General features: G+C 46.8%; 1 protein-coding gene across 1 annotated transcript in view; it reads right to left on the bottom strand.

Moving 5' to 3' along the window:
• The window catches only part of CDK5RAP2 (CDK5 regulatory subunit associated protein 2), a 155,903-nt gene that overhangs the window by 36,747 nt on the left and 101,080 nt on the right, over positions 1-18,076 (bottom strand). Inside the window, 4 exon segments of the mRNA XM_039866749.1 lie at positions 3,888-4,120; positions 5,870-6,320; positions 6,323-6,448; positions 14,522-14,753. Coding sequence (XP_039722683.1) covers positions 3,888-4,120; positions 5,870-6,320; positions 6,323-6,448; positions 14,522-14,753 — 1,042 coding nt within the window.

Below are 18,076 nucleotides of genomic sequence, written 5' to 3'. Positions count from 1 at the left end.
ACATTCATACGAAAGAATGCTCTGCAGCTAGTAAAACCAACAATGTAGACTAATGTTTATTATCTATAATTGAACAAAAGAAAGAGATTGCAAACAGTCCTACTTCTACAAATACGTATAAAAAATAGTTCTACAAATATGTATAAAAAAAAAAGTCTGGAAATATAAACTCCAGGGTGTTCATGTTTTGCTATATAAATGATGCAATTATAGGAGTATTTGCTTATCTGTTATTCCACAATAAACATGTACTGCTTTGTATTAATAAAAAAGACTATATTTGAATTTTTTAAGAACTCATGCTATGCAACTGCCTCAAATATAAAACTACATTGTGATCAGCTCATTTCATAATTCAGGAGCCAGACCCCTTAGATAGCATCCAAGAAAGACCCACCACGGTTTCATTTTATTCTCCAAGAAAAAGAGCTGCAGTGAGGTTCCTGAGACGTTAATGCCTTTTGGAGAAGAAAATAACGTTCTACGTTTACGTTGTCTGCCAAGCCTGAAACACTTCTGCTTTGCAGGAGACAAAAAGTGAGATCTCCTTGGGCTTGTCGAGGTAAATAACGAAAAAATAAATCGGGGGTGGGGGGTGGCTGAATGCGGGGGAGGGCAGCTGGTGCCAGAGGCGCTGCCTCTCAGCCGCCACTTCCTAGGGCCCAGGTTGAGGGCTTGCAGGAAGAAGAGACAGATGGAAAATGCCTCAGGCCTGGAAGATGCAGCTCTACCTTGAGGACTCTGTTATTTCTCCAATAACAAAATGAAAACTAGCTTATCTGGAAAACTCGAGCCGGAAGAGAGCAGATTTATAAAGCTGGGAAAAGTCAAGTGCTCTGACGTCCTGGCCCGCAAAGGCCACGCAGGCCTGGGCCTAGGAAACCGGTCTGCGAAAAGACCTAGCTGTGGGCTCTTTACGACACCAGGAAAACCATTTCCTGCACCCAGAGGCCAAACGACCCGATGTTCTACCGTGGGATTAAATGGAGCATACGTGGCCCCTCGTGAACCATCTGTACTGTACGCATGAGAAGAAGAGCGAAGGTCGAATCCTTGTGACTTTGAGCAACTGACATTCCTCTGCTAAGGCTGCTCCTCGGGTAGCCCGGGCTGTTCTGAGGACTGAGCCCGACTCACAAGGACAGACACTAGTCAGCACTCAGGGCTAACGGCTGTCCGTGCAGGGGCACTTTGCCAAGGCATCACGCCGACTGTTTAACCCTTAACCTCACAAGGGAAAACCTTTGATCTGGAGAGGAGAAGGGACATGACCTGCCTCAGGTTTTGAAAAGATCACTCTGACTACTGTGTGGCAATGAGCAGTAGTGGGCCAGGGCCAGGGAGAGGACGGCCATAAGCCAGGGAGGTGACGGCGGCAAAGCGGAGCCCAGGCAGCAGTGAGGCGGGAAAGGCAGGTCAGACTTGGAGCACACACTGAAGAGAGAACTTCGTAGGGGCCGCTGGGGCTGGGCGCGGGGAGCGGGAGGAAAAGAGACTCTCGCATCCCAAAATGGCTGTGGGTTTGAATAAAATGCAGTCTGAACACTGATCACTGAGTCTACCAGAGTAGAAGCTGTTAGTGACTGGCAAATGCCATTTCAGTGGAGAGGCTGGGCTATCTCCGGTGTGTTTAAGAGAGAAAGGAAGACTAGAAAGTAATACTAATGGATATAAAGTAGAGAGACAAAAATAATGACTTCATAGAGGCAATTTAAAAGGATAAAAGTTTATCCTTCGGAACTGCCTTAATGTTTTCCATATTCAAAAAATAAAATGATCGTGGACATGGACAATAGACTAGTAGTTACCACAGGGTAAGGGGGAGGAGGCAGGGAGGAGGTAGATGGGGTAAAAGTGGTCAAATATGTGGTGACAGAAAGAAATCTAACTATGGGAGGTGAACACACAATGTAAATATATACGCACCTTACTGTTAAAACGTACAGCTGAAACTTAACCGTAGTTTGTTAACCAATGTCACCATAAAAAAAAATTAACTAATTAATTAAAACTAAATAAATAAATAAAATAAAACGAAGTTAAATCAGTAAGGATGAGGGGACCCTAAAATCAAATACAAACTGAAACAAACAAAAAACCCTAATTATATTTCGAATGAATAACTTAACAAGACTGCAGAAAGAATGAAACCAAACAACTAAATTCAATGCCTGAGTAAATACTCTTAGCCTAGAAACAAAATGAACTGTAAACAAATCTTGAACTTCTTTAGGTTTGTTTTTCGCAGTGGTATGGATGGGCAGAGTGATTCTGGAACTATCTGTGTGCATTACAGAATTAAGCAAATGAGCAGATACGATGATGTTGTGAGCCAGGGTTCTCAAAGGAACACAAATACAGAAGAAGGAAAAGCAAGAAAAAACACAGCGGGTTTGCAGAGGAGCCGAAGGTACCATGTGATTTTTACAGCAATGAACACATCCAGCACCAACTCTTGGTTTTTAAATGGCATTCTCTTTTAAAATGAATGAGGGCTACTTAGAGAAATGATTGATTCAGGGGCAGGACTATATAAAATGAGCCTGAATATCCTTTTCTGTGCCAGAAAGTAAGGAAGTACCCTTCCCTCCGCTCAAAAAAAGAGGGAGACATGACAAAAGGAACTGCCACCTGCTTATTCTGGACAATCTGAGCAATATGAATGACAGAATGGACAATAAACAGTCAGCTGAATAAAAGAAGAATCTTCAAATCAACACTGACAATAAACGAACAACAAATACATAAATAAAAGGAGGTAAAGGGAGAATTCATCCTTACAGCAGATGTCACCTAACAACAAATGAAGAAGAAATGACAGCATTAGAAAAATAATCACCATGTTGCCACGGTCACAGTAATAGCTGACTAAGGCAAGAACCATCAACAGATGGCAAAACTCGTAGGCAGAACTTTAAAGAGGACTGAGATATTTACAGAGTTAAAAGTCTCTCCCATTAACTGCGTTTACATTACACAGGGAAATACTGTAATTCACAACGGAGAAACCTGACAGACGTCACCTAAACCAAGCGATCAAAGTTAATATCACCAAAAATGGGACAAACTGATATTGTGCACCTGCGTAAAGTGATACCATGAGAACACAACATCATTTATGTAGTGGTATACCTGCCCAAACCCCATAACTCATCTGACCTAACCCTGAGGAAAACACGGATAATCCCAAATCAAGAGACTGGCCCCAACTCTTCAAATGTCAGTGTCGTGAAAGACAACAGGTGCACTACCCCAGAACTGACAAAGATGCATGAAGGGTTTTGTTGTAGTCTTGAAAAATGACAAATTATTAAAAAAAAAAAAAAAAAAAAAACCATTTTTAATGCGATAATACTCATTAAAGTACCTTGCATATAGCAAATGGTTAGCAAAGGTTTTCTACCATCCTTCCTCTGACCACCTCTGACCCTTGAATGTACTTTTTAACCAATAAAAGTTTTAGGTTTTTTTGTCTGTTTGTTTTCTTTGTTGTTGCCAACAGCTAAAACTCATGAGTTTTTACCGAAAACAACCACCACCAAAAAAACCAAAACCGACTTCCATCTTCTCTTGAAAATTCAGAGAAACCAACCGCCTTGTGGTGAGTGCTGAGGAGCAGCTGCTCCTGGCTGGCTTCATTCGTGTGCTTCACCGGCCTGGTCCTTCAGGCACCTAAACGGGACCCTAAGCTTGCAACAGGGAAGACCACCAACCACGTGGAAGCAGACACTGAAAGGAAGGGGCGAGGCGTCTTCCTCTGCCGTCACCTCCTCAGAGCAGAGGGCGGAAGGAAGTAGGGCCAAGGAGTCAGCTCCTCCCGGCCCTCCAAGAAGTCCTGGATCAATGACCCATGTGTCTTAGGACTTGAAGCACTTCACCCCACTTACCGTTGAGAAATAGCTTTTCCAATTTCTCAAGCAGCTCAGCACATTGATTCAGTTGCTCCTGGAAACCCTCGGCCACGTAGTAATCCACATCGCTGGCCTGAAGCAACTCCTCAAATGCCTTAATCATGGTGTTCATGTGTTGACGATAAATGACACAGATGCCATGGCTATCCTTAATCTGCTGCCGTTGAAGGGAGAGCTCCCTGGCCTGGGACTGAACTAATGAATTGTATCTGATAAAGGGGGGGAAAAGAAAATGCTTGTACCATTTTGGAATTGAATTTTTGTGACCTTAACACTAATTGGAAAAATGACAGAGCACAATTTTTAAAAGCCTGCAGCTGTACAAGTCTATATACTTTTAGAAAAATTGAAAACCACACAAGGTCACTCCTTCGATTTCAAAGCAGCCAACAAATGATGAAACAAAGGTTCTTCTGCAATATTTTTAACCTCGTAAAGCCCCCAATTAACGTTAGATTGGCAAGGACTAGAGAGAACAATCGGTTTCCACACTCTCTTCAAAAAGCCTATTCCGAATTGTAGAAACAAGCGCCCAAGGGTCAGGGGGCCCACCGCAAATTCTCATGAACAAGAAAGAAACTGTAGGCAGGAAAACAAAGACAGGACTTCCTCCTCTCAACTGGAAGGTCGGGGAATAATCATGACCCTAACTACCATTTATGGAGGATCTATGACCTGTCGCTCGCTGCAATAGGTATTTTTTATAAGTTATCTCTTCCTCCCAATCTTCCAACAAATGTATGAACCATTCCTTTTACAGAAGAGGACACTGACTCCCAGAGATCACCGAGTTAAATGGTGAAGACTTCGGACTCAGACACAGCTCTGCCTTCCACACTCTGTCGCAGGACAGTACCTCCTGACACCACGCCCGCCAATTCCCACGGGTATTAGTAGGCACTGAGAAAAACACAAGTTAAGGAAAACGTGGCTCACAGAAACTGTGGCCACAGTAACCTGACTCCAGAGTGGCCTGGCAAAGATGCTGACCCCTCGGTTCGTGTTCCCCCTTCCCTGAAAGAATGACAGTGTGTTGGGACTGGTGACCACTGAGTGTGCACACAGGTCACGTGACACCAGTACTGCAGGCGGGGCCAGTTTCATGGATGAGAAAGGACAGAGTCCTGGAGCGGGATGATGCGGGCTTGGACCCCGGCACGGCTCTGACCAGCTCCCAACCTTCGCAGGCAACCTCTTTGAGGCGCAATTTCCTCATCTATGAAGACACGTTAAAAAACATCCTTCTCAGGCAATTTTGAGGATTAAAAAAGAAAAGTGCCTAACTGAAGGTCTGATACAACTGCCTTTCAATAAATACAAGCTTCCTTCAATCTCACTGTTTGGGAAGTCTTGAAAAATTAACTCTGGCTCCTGACAACTCAGAACAATGTGTTTGTCTCAAATTAGTGATGAATGAAGGTTGACTTTACAAATGATCTCATTTTCGCCATATCTCATGAAGCAAAACAGTATAGTATATATGTGTGCTCATTAAACATCTTCATGACCTAAAAATTCTTCTCTTTCAACACAGGCTTATTTCTCTAAGATGACCTTAAAGGGTAAAGATATGGAAAATATTTATATTCTGCCCGCCTGCCTAGGGCATCAGTTTCAGTTCTGCGGCACAGTAAAAGCCAATGGTGGGGTCCCGGAGTGAACACTGCCATCTGGCAAACATGCTATCACTCAGCGAGCGACTTGTACCCTGAGTCTCCAACCCTAGAAGGGCAAAATCAGCCCTGTCAGTTTCAGAGGATACAAGACGAGCATGCATACAGGCACTATTCTCTGTGACCCTCGTTTTCAGTTCTCTGCAGGGCCTGGCTGCCTTCACCCCACGGTCACATCTCCCACCCCAGGGCACAGCAGGTCCCTTTTAGCTTATGGGCTATGACGTAGTGGCAACAAAGGGGGCTGCAGGCTTAAACAGTGGGAAAAGACAGAGGCGGGTCTACCTTGAGGACGAGAGATCTTTGAACTTATTCTGCAGGTTATGGATTTCGCTGAAAAGTTCCAAGTTCAGATTCTGCTCCTTCTGCAGCTCACATTCCTGTTCCGCTAGCTGCTGTTCAAGGCTCTCCAGCATCCTGCCGTCAACCATCTCAGGGGCCAGCGGATGGAGGATTTTCAGGTGTTTCACATAACGTACTTGGTGCAAACTTGAAAAGGTCATTTCTTCTTCATCAGTACTGCCCTTGGGCTTGTTCGAGGCGTCCTGGGTCCCTTCTGTCCCACACAAAACTGTGATAATGGCCTCGCTGCACTGGGAGTGCTTTTGAAGCTGAAATATGAAATTCCGGTAGCTCTCGAGCTCGGTTTCCAAGTCACGGATTTTCTGTTTTAAGTTTTCTGTGTCATTTGAGGTATCGATGTTCTCAGACTGATCATCAGTTCCAATCACACCGACTTAGTGGAAAGCTGACTCTTAGAACTCAGGTTAATAGCCACTGAAGTTGGGCCCCGAAAATCTCCAGAAGGATTCTCTTTGAGTGTTGGCAAGATGGCAAGGTCACTGGGCTGGTAAATTTCAGAGTCTGAAAATCAAACATTTATGTCAGTATCTCCTTTGCTGAAATCCATCCCCTGTCCTTCCTCACAGCCACTGCCAAGCCAAGACCATGGCGAGAGCCTTCTAACAAGCCTCCCTAACTCTAGTCTTCCCTCTTATCTCTCCGCCCATCCTCTTCCCCAGAGCCACTGTTCATGGTAACCACCTCCTGCCGTCTAAAACTGATCGACATCCCCACTATCTTGAGGATCAAATCCAACGCCTCCCTCGCAGCATCCGAGAGCCCGCACGATCCAGGCGAGCTTTTTGGGACCATCCCCTGGCACCACCTACGAGATGCCCTACTTGCCATAATCCCCTCCACACACCAGGCTGGTCCGTGCCTCCACGCTTTCGCACCTGCGTTTCCCTCTGCCCGGAGAACCCCTGACCTTCAACACCCAGATCTACTTTCCTTCTTCTGCAAGTCCATCTCCAATCCATGCAAAACATTCTCTCCTTTGTGCTTCCGCAGCACCTTAAACATATTACCTGGGGACAAAGGTAATACATGCTGGGAGCTGATGTAGGAACTACAACCGGCTTATTTATTTACATGGTAATTAGTTATTTAGGTTATTTCCCTCACTGGCCTTTCATCTTCATATTCTCTGAGCCTGGTACAGTACCCAGCCAGAAGTCAGAGGTCTGATAAATACTGGGTACTGAGTGAAGTAACGTTAAAGAGCGGTAATTCTAAAATCCACAGCAGACGAGGGCCTCCTTCTCATTTCCATGTCTACCAGTTTCCAAGAGATGCCATGATGTCTCCTTTAGTGAGCTGCTTCAATGACTCACCACCCTGTGAAAACATTTCCTTACAGCTAGTTTAAATCCCCGGAAATGCAGCCAAATGTGTTTGAGGGATGGGCTGGTGCTGCAGAAGGAATATATAGCTTTGAAGCAGAGAGGTGGGGTCACACTCAGCTTTGCAACTTGCTGGCTGCACAGCCTTAGGCAAGTAAATTGCTATCTCAGAGCCTCAGTTTCCCCAGAGATGACTACAATGCTTGTTGGGAGGCTTCGAGCTCAGGCCTGAGCCCAGAGCTTCTGTCCTTAACCACATACCACACTGCCTGCTGTCCAGGGAAAGCTCAGCACAATATAAGGAGTTGTCTCAATACTTAAGAGGCAACATAATTTAATAGAAAAACTCATCTTTGAAATCCAACAGACCTGGTTTCAAACTCTGGCTCTGCTGTTTACTTGAATGCCACTTAGTTACATAACCTTAGGCAAGTTACTTAATCTCTCTGAGCCTCAGTAGTTTCATCTGCAAAATGGAGAGAACACCAGTCATGTGAGAGGTTGTGTTTGTTTTGTTTTTAGGATCAAATGGAACAATATCTGCAAAAAGACTAACAGTGTCTGGCACACAGCAGAGAAGGAACCCAACATCCTCTGCTTCCCTAAAACTATTCAAAGATGGAAGAGGAAGCTCGTCATAGGAGGCATCTGAGCAAAGGCTGTGGACCTGGGAAATGCTGCCAAAAGCAACAATGTGGATTGGATGAGATGACCTAGAATATCTCTCAGAAAGAAAAGCACACAAAAATCTGTCAGGCTTGTGTATTCCAATTTCTGGGTTCTGCAACTGCTCTTCATGACTTTAAGCCCATTCTCATCTCTGCTCACAAGCAAATACCATAAAGCAAACCTTTTTATTTTAGAGAGCAACTGCTACATGACCTAAAGGAAGCATTCCTAATACAGCATTTTCACTGGACAAATTGTGTTATAATCACTAGTCTCTGAGGTCCTTCGGGGTGGAGATCATGTCACTCAACTCCGCGTCTCCAGTGCCTGGCACGGGGCCTGGGGCAGAGAAGGTTCTCAAAAAGTACCACTGGCTGAATGAGCATGAGAGAGGCAGAGAGACAGAGGGAGAGATTTCAATAAGGCTTTCTTCCAGGGAATCACCCGCCAAGACAAGGAAATAGCTTTACTATAACAACCGCATGATAATGGAATTTCATGGCAAGAAGCAATGTTCGCTGGTGAGAAGAAAGCTCAGTTCTGATAACTTTTGTTAAGTAATCGTGAGGCAAAGACAAAGGGGGGACCTACGTGAATGTCCTTCTGTGATATAGACTGTGGCCAGCTCTGCTGTTTAGCTACACACACAGAACGGCTGGGGTGTGCATTCTCACATTCACTCCACTTTAAACTTCGCTCCTTACAACACAACAAACGTAACAGTCAGACACTTGACATTCACAATTTTCACTTCAGAAGGGTCCCGACTTACAGCAATTTATGATTCAGCAGAGGTAAGGATGCGCTTTCTAGGCTCCAGGCTGGTATACAGCAAGCCAGCATTAACATGGCAATGGGGCTTTGCTAGTCTCTGCTCAGCAGCCCTCGATAAGGATCCAAAGGAGTTGCTTCCATTTTCCGTTTAAAAATCGGTGCTTTGCAGGGTGTGGGAGAGGGAGGGTCATAAGCTGTAGTGTGTGGTGCGAACCTGCACCTTTAGCAAGGCCTAGGACATGTAACTATGTGCCGGGACCTGGCCTGGGTGCCCGGCACCTCGTCCATGCTATCCACTTAATTTTCATAACAACCCTATGAGGCATCACTAGTATCTCCATTTTACAGAAGAGGAAATCAAGGCTTAGAGAGATTCGAACTTGCCCAAGGTTCAGGGCGAGTAAGCCCGGTAGCACACCTCTAACTCCGAACACCGCCTCCTGATGCCACCCTCCACGACCAAGGTCTCCCACGTCAGCGGTGCAGAAGCAAGGGAGACACTACTCAACCCTCAATAGGAAGGCCAATGACATCCGAGGAATCCCCTTCATTCATCCCCAAATATCTAACAGTCATGAGTAAGTCAATTCAAGACCAAAATAGGCGGGGAGGGAGAGGAGGGAATAGGAGTGTCTAAATAATTGGGAGATTCAGGAAGGCCTTGCCTGGAAAGTGACATTTAAGTAGAAGCCTAAAGGATGAGGCATCAGTTAGGCAACAATTAAAGAGGGGACATTCAGGCAGAAACGACAACGTGTACAAAGTTCTAGAAGCAAATTAAGAAAAAGGAAAGAAGTTCACTAATGTAGGGATTTGAGAGGAAAAGGGAAAAAGTCAGTCGAGGGGCCTTTAGTAATCAATTAACTATGAACTAAGAAATAAAAGATGTCCCCAGGACATACTGTAGTTCTGGAACTTTCTACAATTCAGCTAAGGGGTAGTTTATGACATGGTAGAATAGCCTTCTCCTCAAAGCTCGGAACACTCAGAAGCAGGTGACCACAGTGTCATTGCACTGAGTGGGCCTGGGGGAAGCAGACGCCATTGGGAATAGGGCCCGGACTCAGTGTCTCCCCAGACACGGGTATTCTCATGGCCGCCCCGAGACAAACTTAGAATTCCCAAAGACGATTATTTCTTACAGAGTTGAATTAGATCCAGATTCACGGTGACTTTTTTTTAAATGAAGGGGAAAAAAAGACCTAGGGTAAAAAGAAAAATTGTAAGCATTTGTTCATTCTGGCTGAATGGAAACACGAATGTTGTTATATTACCCTTTGTGCTTATCTGTATGTTTATAAAAATTTATAATTTTAAGAAGAAAGAGATACAACTTGCTTGTATTTCGCCCACATCTCTGTACCTTGCCCATTGACAATAAACCCGATAAAACAGGTGGAAGCTCAGTCTCACCTCTGACCCACCTGCCCGGGTGGCTGGAGGTCAACTGTGCAGACGTGACAACAGCCGGCACCAAGGAGAACACTGACTGGCCGAGACCCCTGAGAGCAGGCACTGTGTCCTTTTGGGCTGAGCCGCCAGAACGTGGCCCATTGCCTAACTGAAAAGAGTCTGACAAACGGACGGGTAAGCTCAGGCAGACACCCTACTGTACCCCGACTCGTCCGCCTCCTCACCAACCAAGTGACTCTGGATGGAGTCTTTTGAAAAACCTCGGCTTCCTCACGTGTTAAACAGCAATAATGATGACGTCCTAAGATGGCTGTTGCAGAGCTTAGTAATAATTTTTACATAGAACACCCCCAATGGTGCCTGGTACACAGTAGCTGTTCAACAGACATAGGGGTTGGATTCTGCCTGGTGCCGTAACCGGTTTGCTGATCACTACCCCGCTTTGATTCTCCAGACACAGAGCGTGGTTTGCGTTCTTTTTTGCTCTCCGGGGCTGTCCTGGTAGGCTGCTCCTACGAGGGGCCAGGCTCCAGGCATTCGCAAAGAGAACGAAAAATAAATAAAACCATAGTCTTGAAACTTAGCCAAGCAACTGAGAAGAACACAAAAATACAACAGGGAAATAAAAACACTGGGGAGGCAAAATGCAATTTATAAGATAAAATTAATCTATCGAGCTGCCATAACAGGACATAAAAAGCATAAATATACTACAGCTTGTCTGAAATGGTTTACATCCAGGTTCTCAAAAAACTGTGAGTGAGAAAATGAATTCTATAGACTCGTGCCCACCTTGCCCAAGAAGCGCGAAGCCCCCAGGGTCGTCAGAGCAACTGCAGAAGCAGCCCCTGGCTGGGGCACCCTGGGGTCTCGGCAAGAAAAAAAAATATTGTCAGGTGCAAATGGCAAGCCGTGGGGAAAGCCCTCGGGCCTCTGCTGGGCTGAGTCACCCTTACCATAAAATCTGTCCTTTCTGAAGTGTCCCTCTCTCCTGCCCCGCACTGACCTGTTAACTATCTGCCTTGCCCCAGTGGACAGGGAGCTCTCAGAGGCAGAGACTATCTCTCATTCCCCTCTCTCTCTCCTGCACCCAGTGCACGAGGCTGCGGACACAGCAGGTGCTCAGGGAACGGTCACTGAACCCGGGAATGGATGCCGTGAATGGATGCCCGGTTGGGCAGGTGGATGAATTAAGAGAAGGTGGGAAAGGAGGGAGGGAGGGGAAGAGCAATTCTGCCAAAAGCCAACTTGTTTTGAAACCTAACTATGGTGAACCCAAGAAAGAACCTAAAATTAAATGGAAAATACCTCTGGCTATAGATCATCATAAAATCCATAGGCAAAGTATCACACATTAGCTTTATGAAACACTGAAGGGCTCAGGCTTGAAATCAGGCAGTCTGGCTCCAACCTAGATCAGAAGTTACTAACAGTGTGACTGCGGCCAAGTCACTTTACCTCTAAAACTGCTGCTTCAACTATAAAACAGAAGTATTTACTGTACGTGCCTCAAAGGACTGTTACGAGGATTCAATAAGATCTTGTATTTAAAATGGACTGTAGGGCTGAATGAACAATGGGTACTGGTGTTTTTCTGCCCCAGGAAGTCCAAGGCTCCCAGTCATTTCCCATCCCTGAACCACTCTGAAATCCCCTAAGCCAGGGGTCCCGAAACCCCAGGCTGTGGACTGGTTCTGGTCCGTGGCCTGTTAGGAACTGGGCCACACAGTTTGAGTAGAGAGGCGGGTGAGAGAGCGAAGCTTCATCTGCATTTGCAGCCGCTCCCCAGCGCTGGCATCACCGCCTCAGCAACACCTAAGATCATCGGGCATCAGATTCTCATAGGAGCACCGGTCCGTGGTGCCAAAAAGGTTGGGGACCACTGCCATAATCGATGCAATCTTCCCACCCTGGTATGCAAACAAACCCTTCGCTGGAAAAATCCCAAATAACCTCAGTCTCCTCCCAGCACATTCATCTCACTCTCTCGTTCCAAGGGAACCAGGGCTGACCCCGACGAGCTTCTCCTGCCTCCTCCCCAGGGAGGGACGTTTCTTTCCCGCACCACCCCTCTCCAGCTTTGCGGTTCATGCTGTCAGACACCACCACCGGCCCCACTTGACTGCAGTCACCCACAGTCACCTGATTCACTGAACCTCTTGAGATTCACTGACAGTGTGGTGCCTAAGTGGCCTGCTTCTCTGCACCCCTTGACAGTGAAATTCCTCAGTGCTGCCTGTCCCTGCTGTCTCCAACTGCTCCCCTGCGTCCTCTCTGGAACCCAGGCCAGAAGGGAGCTCCACAGAAACAGCTCCCTTCAAAGTGACCAAGGACACCCCCACTGCTAGACCCCAAGGCCGATCCTCAGTCCTCGTCTCGCTCGTCTGATTGGCGATACTTGACACAGCTAATCCATTCCTCACTCGGCTTCTGGGCGTCATCCTCTAGGGCTCCCCTCCCGCCTCACTGGCCGCTCCTTCTCAGTCCGACCTCCGCCTTCTGGAAAGCCCCAGGCTCAATTCCTGGGCCTACTCCCTATGTCTCCAAGTCCACAGCTTCAAACGCAGGGAATATGTCGATCTTTCCTAAGTTTACAGTTCCAGCCAGACCTCTCCCCTTGACTCCGGACGTGTCCACCTGACTGCCTACCTGACATCCCCAGGGGAATGGTCGCCCACTGGGACGGTCGCCCACTGGGACAGTCGCCCACGGGGACAGTCATCCACCAGGACGGCCACCCACGGGGATGGTCACCCACTGGGACGGTAGCCCACTGGGATGGTCACCCATGGGGATGGTCAGCTGGCCTCTCACACAGTGCCCGCCCCCGCTGCCGTGTTCCCATCTCAGTGTATGCCAACTCCATCCTTCCAATGGCTCACGTTAAAAGTGATTCTTTACAGCAGAAGTCAGCTTAAAAACCAAAAAATAAATAGTTTAGACTTTATGAGCCACAGGGTCTCTACCACAATGACTCAACTCTGCCCTCGTAGTGCAAAAGCGGTTATAGACAATCCGCAAATGACTGAGTGTGGCTGTGTCCCCGTGAAACCTTACAAACACAGGCAGCAAGCGTGGCCCACGGGCCGTGGTTTCGCAATCCCTGCTTTAAAGCTCAAGTCAGATCATGTCTCTCTGCTGCTCAAAACCCTCCGACAGCTTGCGACCTTACCTACAGCCAAAGACAAAGCGCTGGAAGAGCCTGCGAGGGCCTGCTCCATCTGCTCCCGGCCGTGCCTCTCCCTCTCCCTCCTTCTCGCTCCACTCCGGACAGGTAACTGGCCTCCTCCCTACTCGTCCAGCTTCTCAAGCTCAGAGCAACATCAGGCCCTTCGCCCTTGTTCCTTCTGCCAGGAAGGCACTTCCCAAGATGCCCAGGCCCCTCGTTTCCTCTCAGTTTGTTTAGCTACCGCCTCACCAGGAAGGTTCTCCCGAACGTTCCACGTACACCGGCAGGCCCTACTCCCACTCCTCACTACCCACCCCCTACCCCCACTTTATTTTCCTCCACAGCCCTCATCGTCTCACATATCACATACCTGTTTATCAGCTTATTGTCTTTCTCCGCCCACAAGAATGTAAGCTAGACGTAGACTTCGTGGGTTTTGTTCACTCTTATCTCCCCAGTGACTACGACAGTGCTTGGCACACAGGAGGGTTTAATACGCACTTTTTGAACAGATAAAGAAGAGATTGCTGCTGTTGTTCTTGTTACAGTGGGCTGCTGGCATTTGCTTAGAGCAGAAGTTCAAAACCAGGAGTCGACGTAAGTACTTTTGTGGATTCACGAACCCTCTGAAAACGGCGTTCGACCCCACCCATGTGCTGAGAGCGCCCTCAGCTTCCTTCAGCTTCTCAAAGGGACGGCGGTCACGATCCCAGACTAGAGGACCCCACTGAGGTGCCCCCTCCGAGTCTACGGAGTCTAACCTTGACCCTTTGTCCCAGGGGTCGCGTCCAGAGGAAGGCATAGGCCAGCGGGGTGTGGAACCAGCCCTGGGCATTCCAAAGAACCCTACCAAGAGGACCCTGCCATACAGACCCAACGCCACGTGCCCAAGGCCTCCACAAAGTCAGAAAGGAAGCCCAGACTCAAGTCGCCCCACAACTGGGCCCCTGAGGACAATCCCAAACGAAGGGAGAGGTGACCGCACAAGACCTGAGAGCACTGCAAGCCCCCTTCATCCAGACTCCGGAATAAAACAAAAACAATAGATCCATTTTCCTTATTGAGTTCTCTTGATTGTGTATTTGTCAAGAGTCAAGATTAATCACTGCAATTTGTGAAATTTATACTCCAACTTACTGCAATTTTAAACAACAAGGCTGACATTTCGAGCAGTTCTAGAGGGTCGTTCATCCAGCTGGCGGAGAACACATTTTTCTCGGTGCTTACCTTTCGGTAGCGTTTTGTCTGGCGCTGGCCTCCCCTCCATCACCGCTTCGGCCAGAATTAACTTTTGGTGAAGTTGCTTATTGCGAGTTTTAAACTCCTTTAGCTCCTCCTGCAGCTCCGAGACCTGGCCCTGCAGCTGGGCCACCACCTCCTGCATGGCCGGGGTCCGAGACACGCTTCCTGACGACCGGGATGGTTTTACGAGGATGGGCAAGCGGGACTTTTTAGCATCCTGAAAACACACACGTATACAACACTGAATATACTTGCCTTGGCCGCACAGTCAATGTTCTCATGAAAAACAACCTTGAAAAACAGAATTCAAACCGCTGTCCAGACTTCCAGTTCCTGGAACGGCATTCTATGTTTGCCTCCAGTCTGCTGTCCTTCCTCTGACTGGCAGGTGCCAAGCTTTTTCTCCTCGACACCCTCCTGGCCCTGGCCCACTGTTTCTCTGGACATTCCAGAAGCTCAGTATATGGCAGTCCCTGGTCCAACGCAATCTCCTGGAAAACATTTTCTTGCTCTTTACCTATTTCCTCATTTCCCACCCATTCCTCAATCCAAGCCAACCTGCCTCCCGCCCCTGCTAGTCCACCAGAACCCCCCTGACTAAAGTGTTCGGCAGCTACTGGGTCACTGATCCAATAAACACGTCCCGTGCCCAAAGCTCCTGACCTGCCTATCCTAGACATCTTCACTTTCAGTGGCTCGCAGGGGCTCCAAAGTCAACTGACAACTCAACTCTTTCATTCTATCACACCACTTCAGCAATCTCTGTCTTGGTGACTCACACCACCATGCACTCACTGCACAAGCCAAAAACCTGGGAGTCCTTTTTAAACTTCCCTTTATAGTCATCAAAAACTTCATCTCTCGCCAGGTTCCGCTAATTCCAACCCCCGACTTGTCTCTGATTTCTTTCACCCCTTCCCATTCTCTACTGCCACCACCCAGCTCCAAGACGCTGTTGGCCCTCACTGGGCCACAGCCACGGCCTCAGGAGTGTCCCCCACATTCATTCTGGCCCTTTCTAACCCACTCTCCATAATGCGGCAGAAGAGGCAAACCTACCATTCTTCTCCTCTGCTTAAAACTATTTTAACTGTTTCCCAGTTCTCTTATGACAGAGTCACGGTCCTTACCACAGCCTACATGTTGTGCCTGACCTGCAGCCTGAGTTACGGCCCCTCTCCCGCCACACGCTCACCCTGTATCGTTCCTCCACATGTTACGTTCCTTCCACCTCAGGGCCTTGGCATATGCTGTCTCTCCTGCCCAGGATACTCTTTCTTACCACCCTGCCTCTCCCACTGATCCCAATACAGTCATCGGGACTCAGCTCAAATGTGCCTTCCTTAGAGAATGGGCCTTGATTTCCCAGACTAGGTCAGGTCTCCCTGTTACATCCTCACCGTCCCCTATAATTCTCTGGAGAGAACATTAGTACCATTCTAATTAAATGCCTCTGCGATGACTTGTTCTTTCTGTATCTTCTGCTCCACAGTTTGGGGACACTGCATTTCTTGGTCATACCCTATCCACAGCTTCTAGCACAAGAACTAGTATATAGTAGGTACTCAATGACTACTTGTGGAATAAACATGCAAACAATAACTCAAGCCAAAAGGAGGTGTCTTTCAAGTGGGGAAATTTTAAACATATTTAAACACTGTGGAGAAGGATTGAATCTAAGCTACCTAAAGAACTATTACGACTCAGTAATAAAAATAAAAATAATCCAATTAAAAGATGAGCATAAATTCTGATAGATATCTCTCAAAAGGAGATACGTATATGGCCAACAGGCACATGAAAAGATGCTTGAATTCATTAGTCATCAGAGAAACATAAATCAAATTACAATGAAACACTGCTACTTCCTACTCATTCTGACAGCTATAATGAAAAAGATAATAACAAGGGTTGGCGAGGATGTGGAGAAATTGGAACTGTCAATTTACTGGTGAAACTGTAAACCAGGTACAGCTGCTTCAGAAAACAGTCTGGTAGTTCCTTGAAAGGTTAAACATAGGGTTTCTCTGTGACCCAGTAATTCCACCCCCAGGTACATACCTGGGAGAAATGAAGACCTATGTACTCACAAAACCTGCACATGAAAGTTTACGGCAACATTATTCATAATAGTCAAAAAGTGGAAACAATCCAAATGTCTGTCAACTAATGAATGGATAGATAAAATGCATGATATTCATACAATGGGCTATCGTTCGACAATAAACATAAATGAAGTACTGATACAGACTACACCATGAATGAACCTGAGTGGAAAAAGCCAGTCGCCAAAGATCACAGGTTATCTGATTCCATTTATATGAAATATCCAGAACAGGTAAACACATGAAGACAGAAAGTAGATCAGCGGTTACCTGCTACTGGGTGGCAGGTCAGGGGGAAATGGGAAGTGACAGGTTCAGGGTTTCTTTGGAGATAATGAACATGTTCTAAAACTGATTATGATAATGATTGCTCAGCTCTATGAATATATTTTTAAAACTCCACTGCGTTTACGCTTTCAATGGATGAATTCTATAACATGCGAATTATATCTAAATAAAGCTATTATTTCTAAAAATTTCTTTAAGTGGAAGAGAAGGAACCTGAAACTATATGGAAATGTTTGGGATCCTGGGGATGAGGAAATCAGCAAAGTCCTTCAAGAAGGAAAAAACAGGAAAAGCCCCTTCTTGCACATTCTACAACGTGAAACGCTTTCAAGCACATTCTCCCATAATCCTGAAGTAAACTTCGTATTCCCAGGGCTCACAGAATAAGAGAAGCTATCATGCCTATTTTCCAGACAAAGAACTGAGATGTCAAACAACCAGTCGATGTCATTCAACAAGGTCAGACAGCTGGACCTCAAGCTAGCTCTTCGGACTCTACTTGCTCAGTTAAGAAAAGTGAGGCACGTTCCATCCTGGAATTCCAGGGAAGAGGAGAGACCAGGTTCGAGGACAGGAACAGCTGGTGGTGGTGAAGGGGGCCAGTTGGGAGGAGGTGGACGCCTCATCAAAGAGGACTGCAAAATAACAGTCATTTGCTTGGTCCTCAGTCTCCACCAATCTTTATTCTTGGATCCAAATCTGTGTGTCAGATGGCAGCAGAAAAGATATCTGCAAGTGCACAAATGCCAAAGCCAATTTCAGGCTGGAAGACTGCCGTCAGTCAACCCAATGCCGGTTCTAAAATAACACCGCACAAAATGCTACCTTATGGACACTGAACAGAGTCCCACTTACCACCTTATTAAAGACGTCATCATGGAACTTCTCGCTTGGAAACGGAAGGGAGCCAGGAAAGCACACAAGCTGAGCTCTTACCACGCACGAGGCACTTGCCACAGATGACCTCGCTTAACCATCATGCCGGCCTCGGGTCTAGGTTACAGCGACCCTTTGTGAGCCGCTGAGAAAGGTCAGGTGACTTACTTGAGGACTCAGAGCAGGTCAGTGGCCAGAACCGATGCAATCACAGGTGTATCTCTAAAGTCCATCCTCTTGTCTCTAAAACTGAACAACCTCACTTCACTCT

Source organism: Pteropus medius, unplaced genomic scaffold, assembly GCF_902729225.1.
Source record: "Pteropus medius unplaced genomic scaffold, Ma_sr-lr_union100, whole genome shotgun sequence".
NCBI classification, from domain to species: domain Eukaryota; kingdom Metazoa; phylum Chordata; class Mammalia; order Chiroptera; family Pteropodidae; genus Pteropus; species Pteropus medius.
Note: the sequence above shows the minus strand (reverse complement) of the source record. Positions and strands in the feature narration are given on the sequence as shown.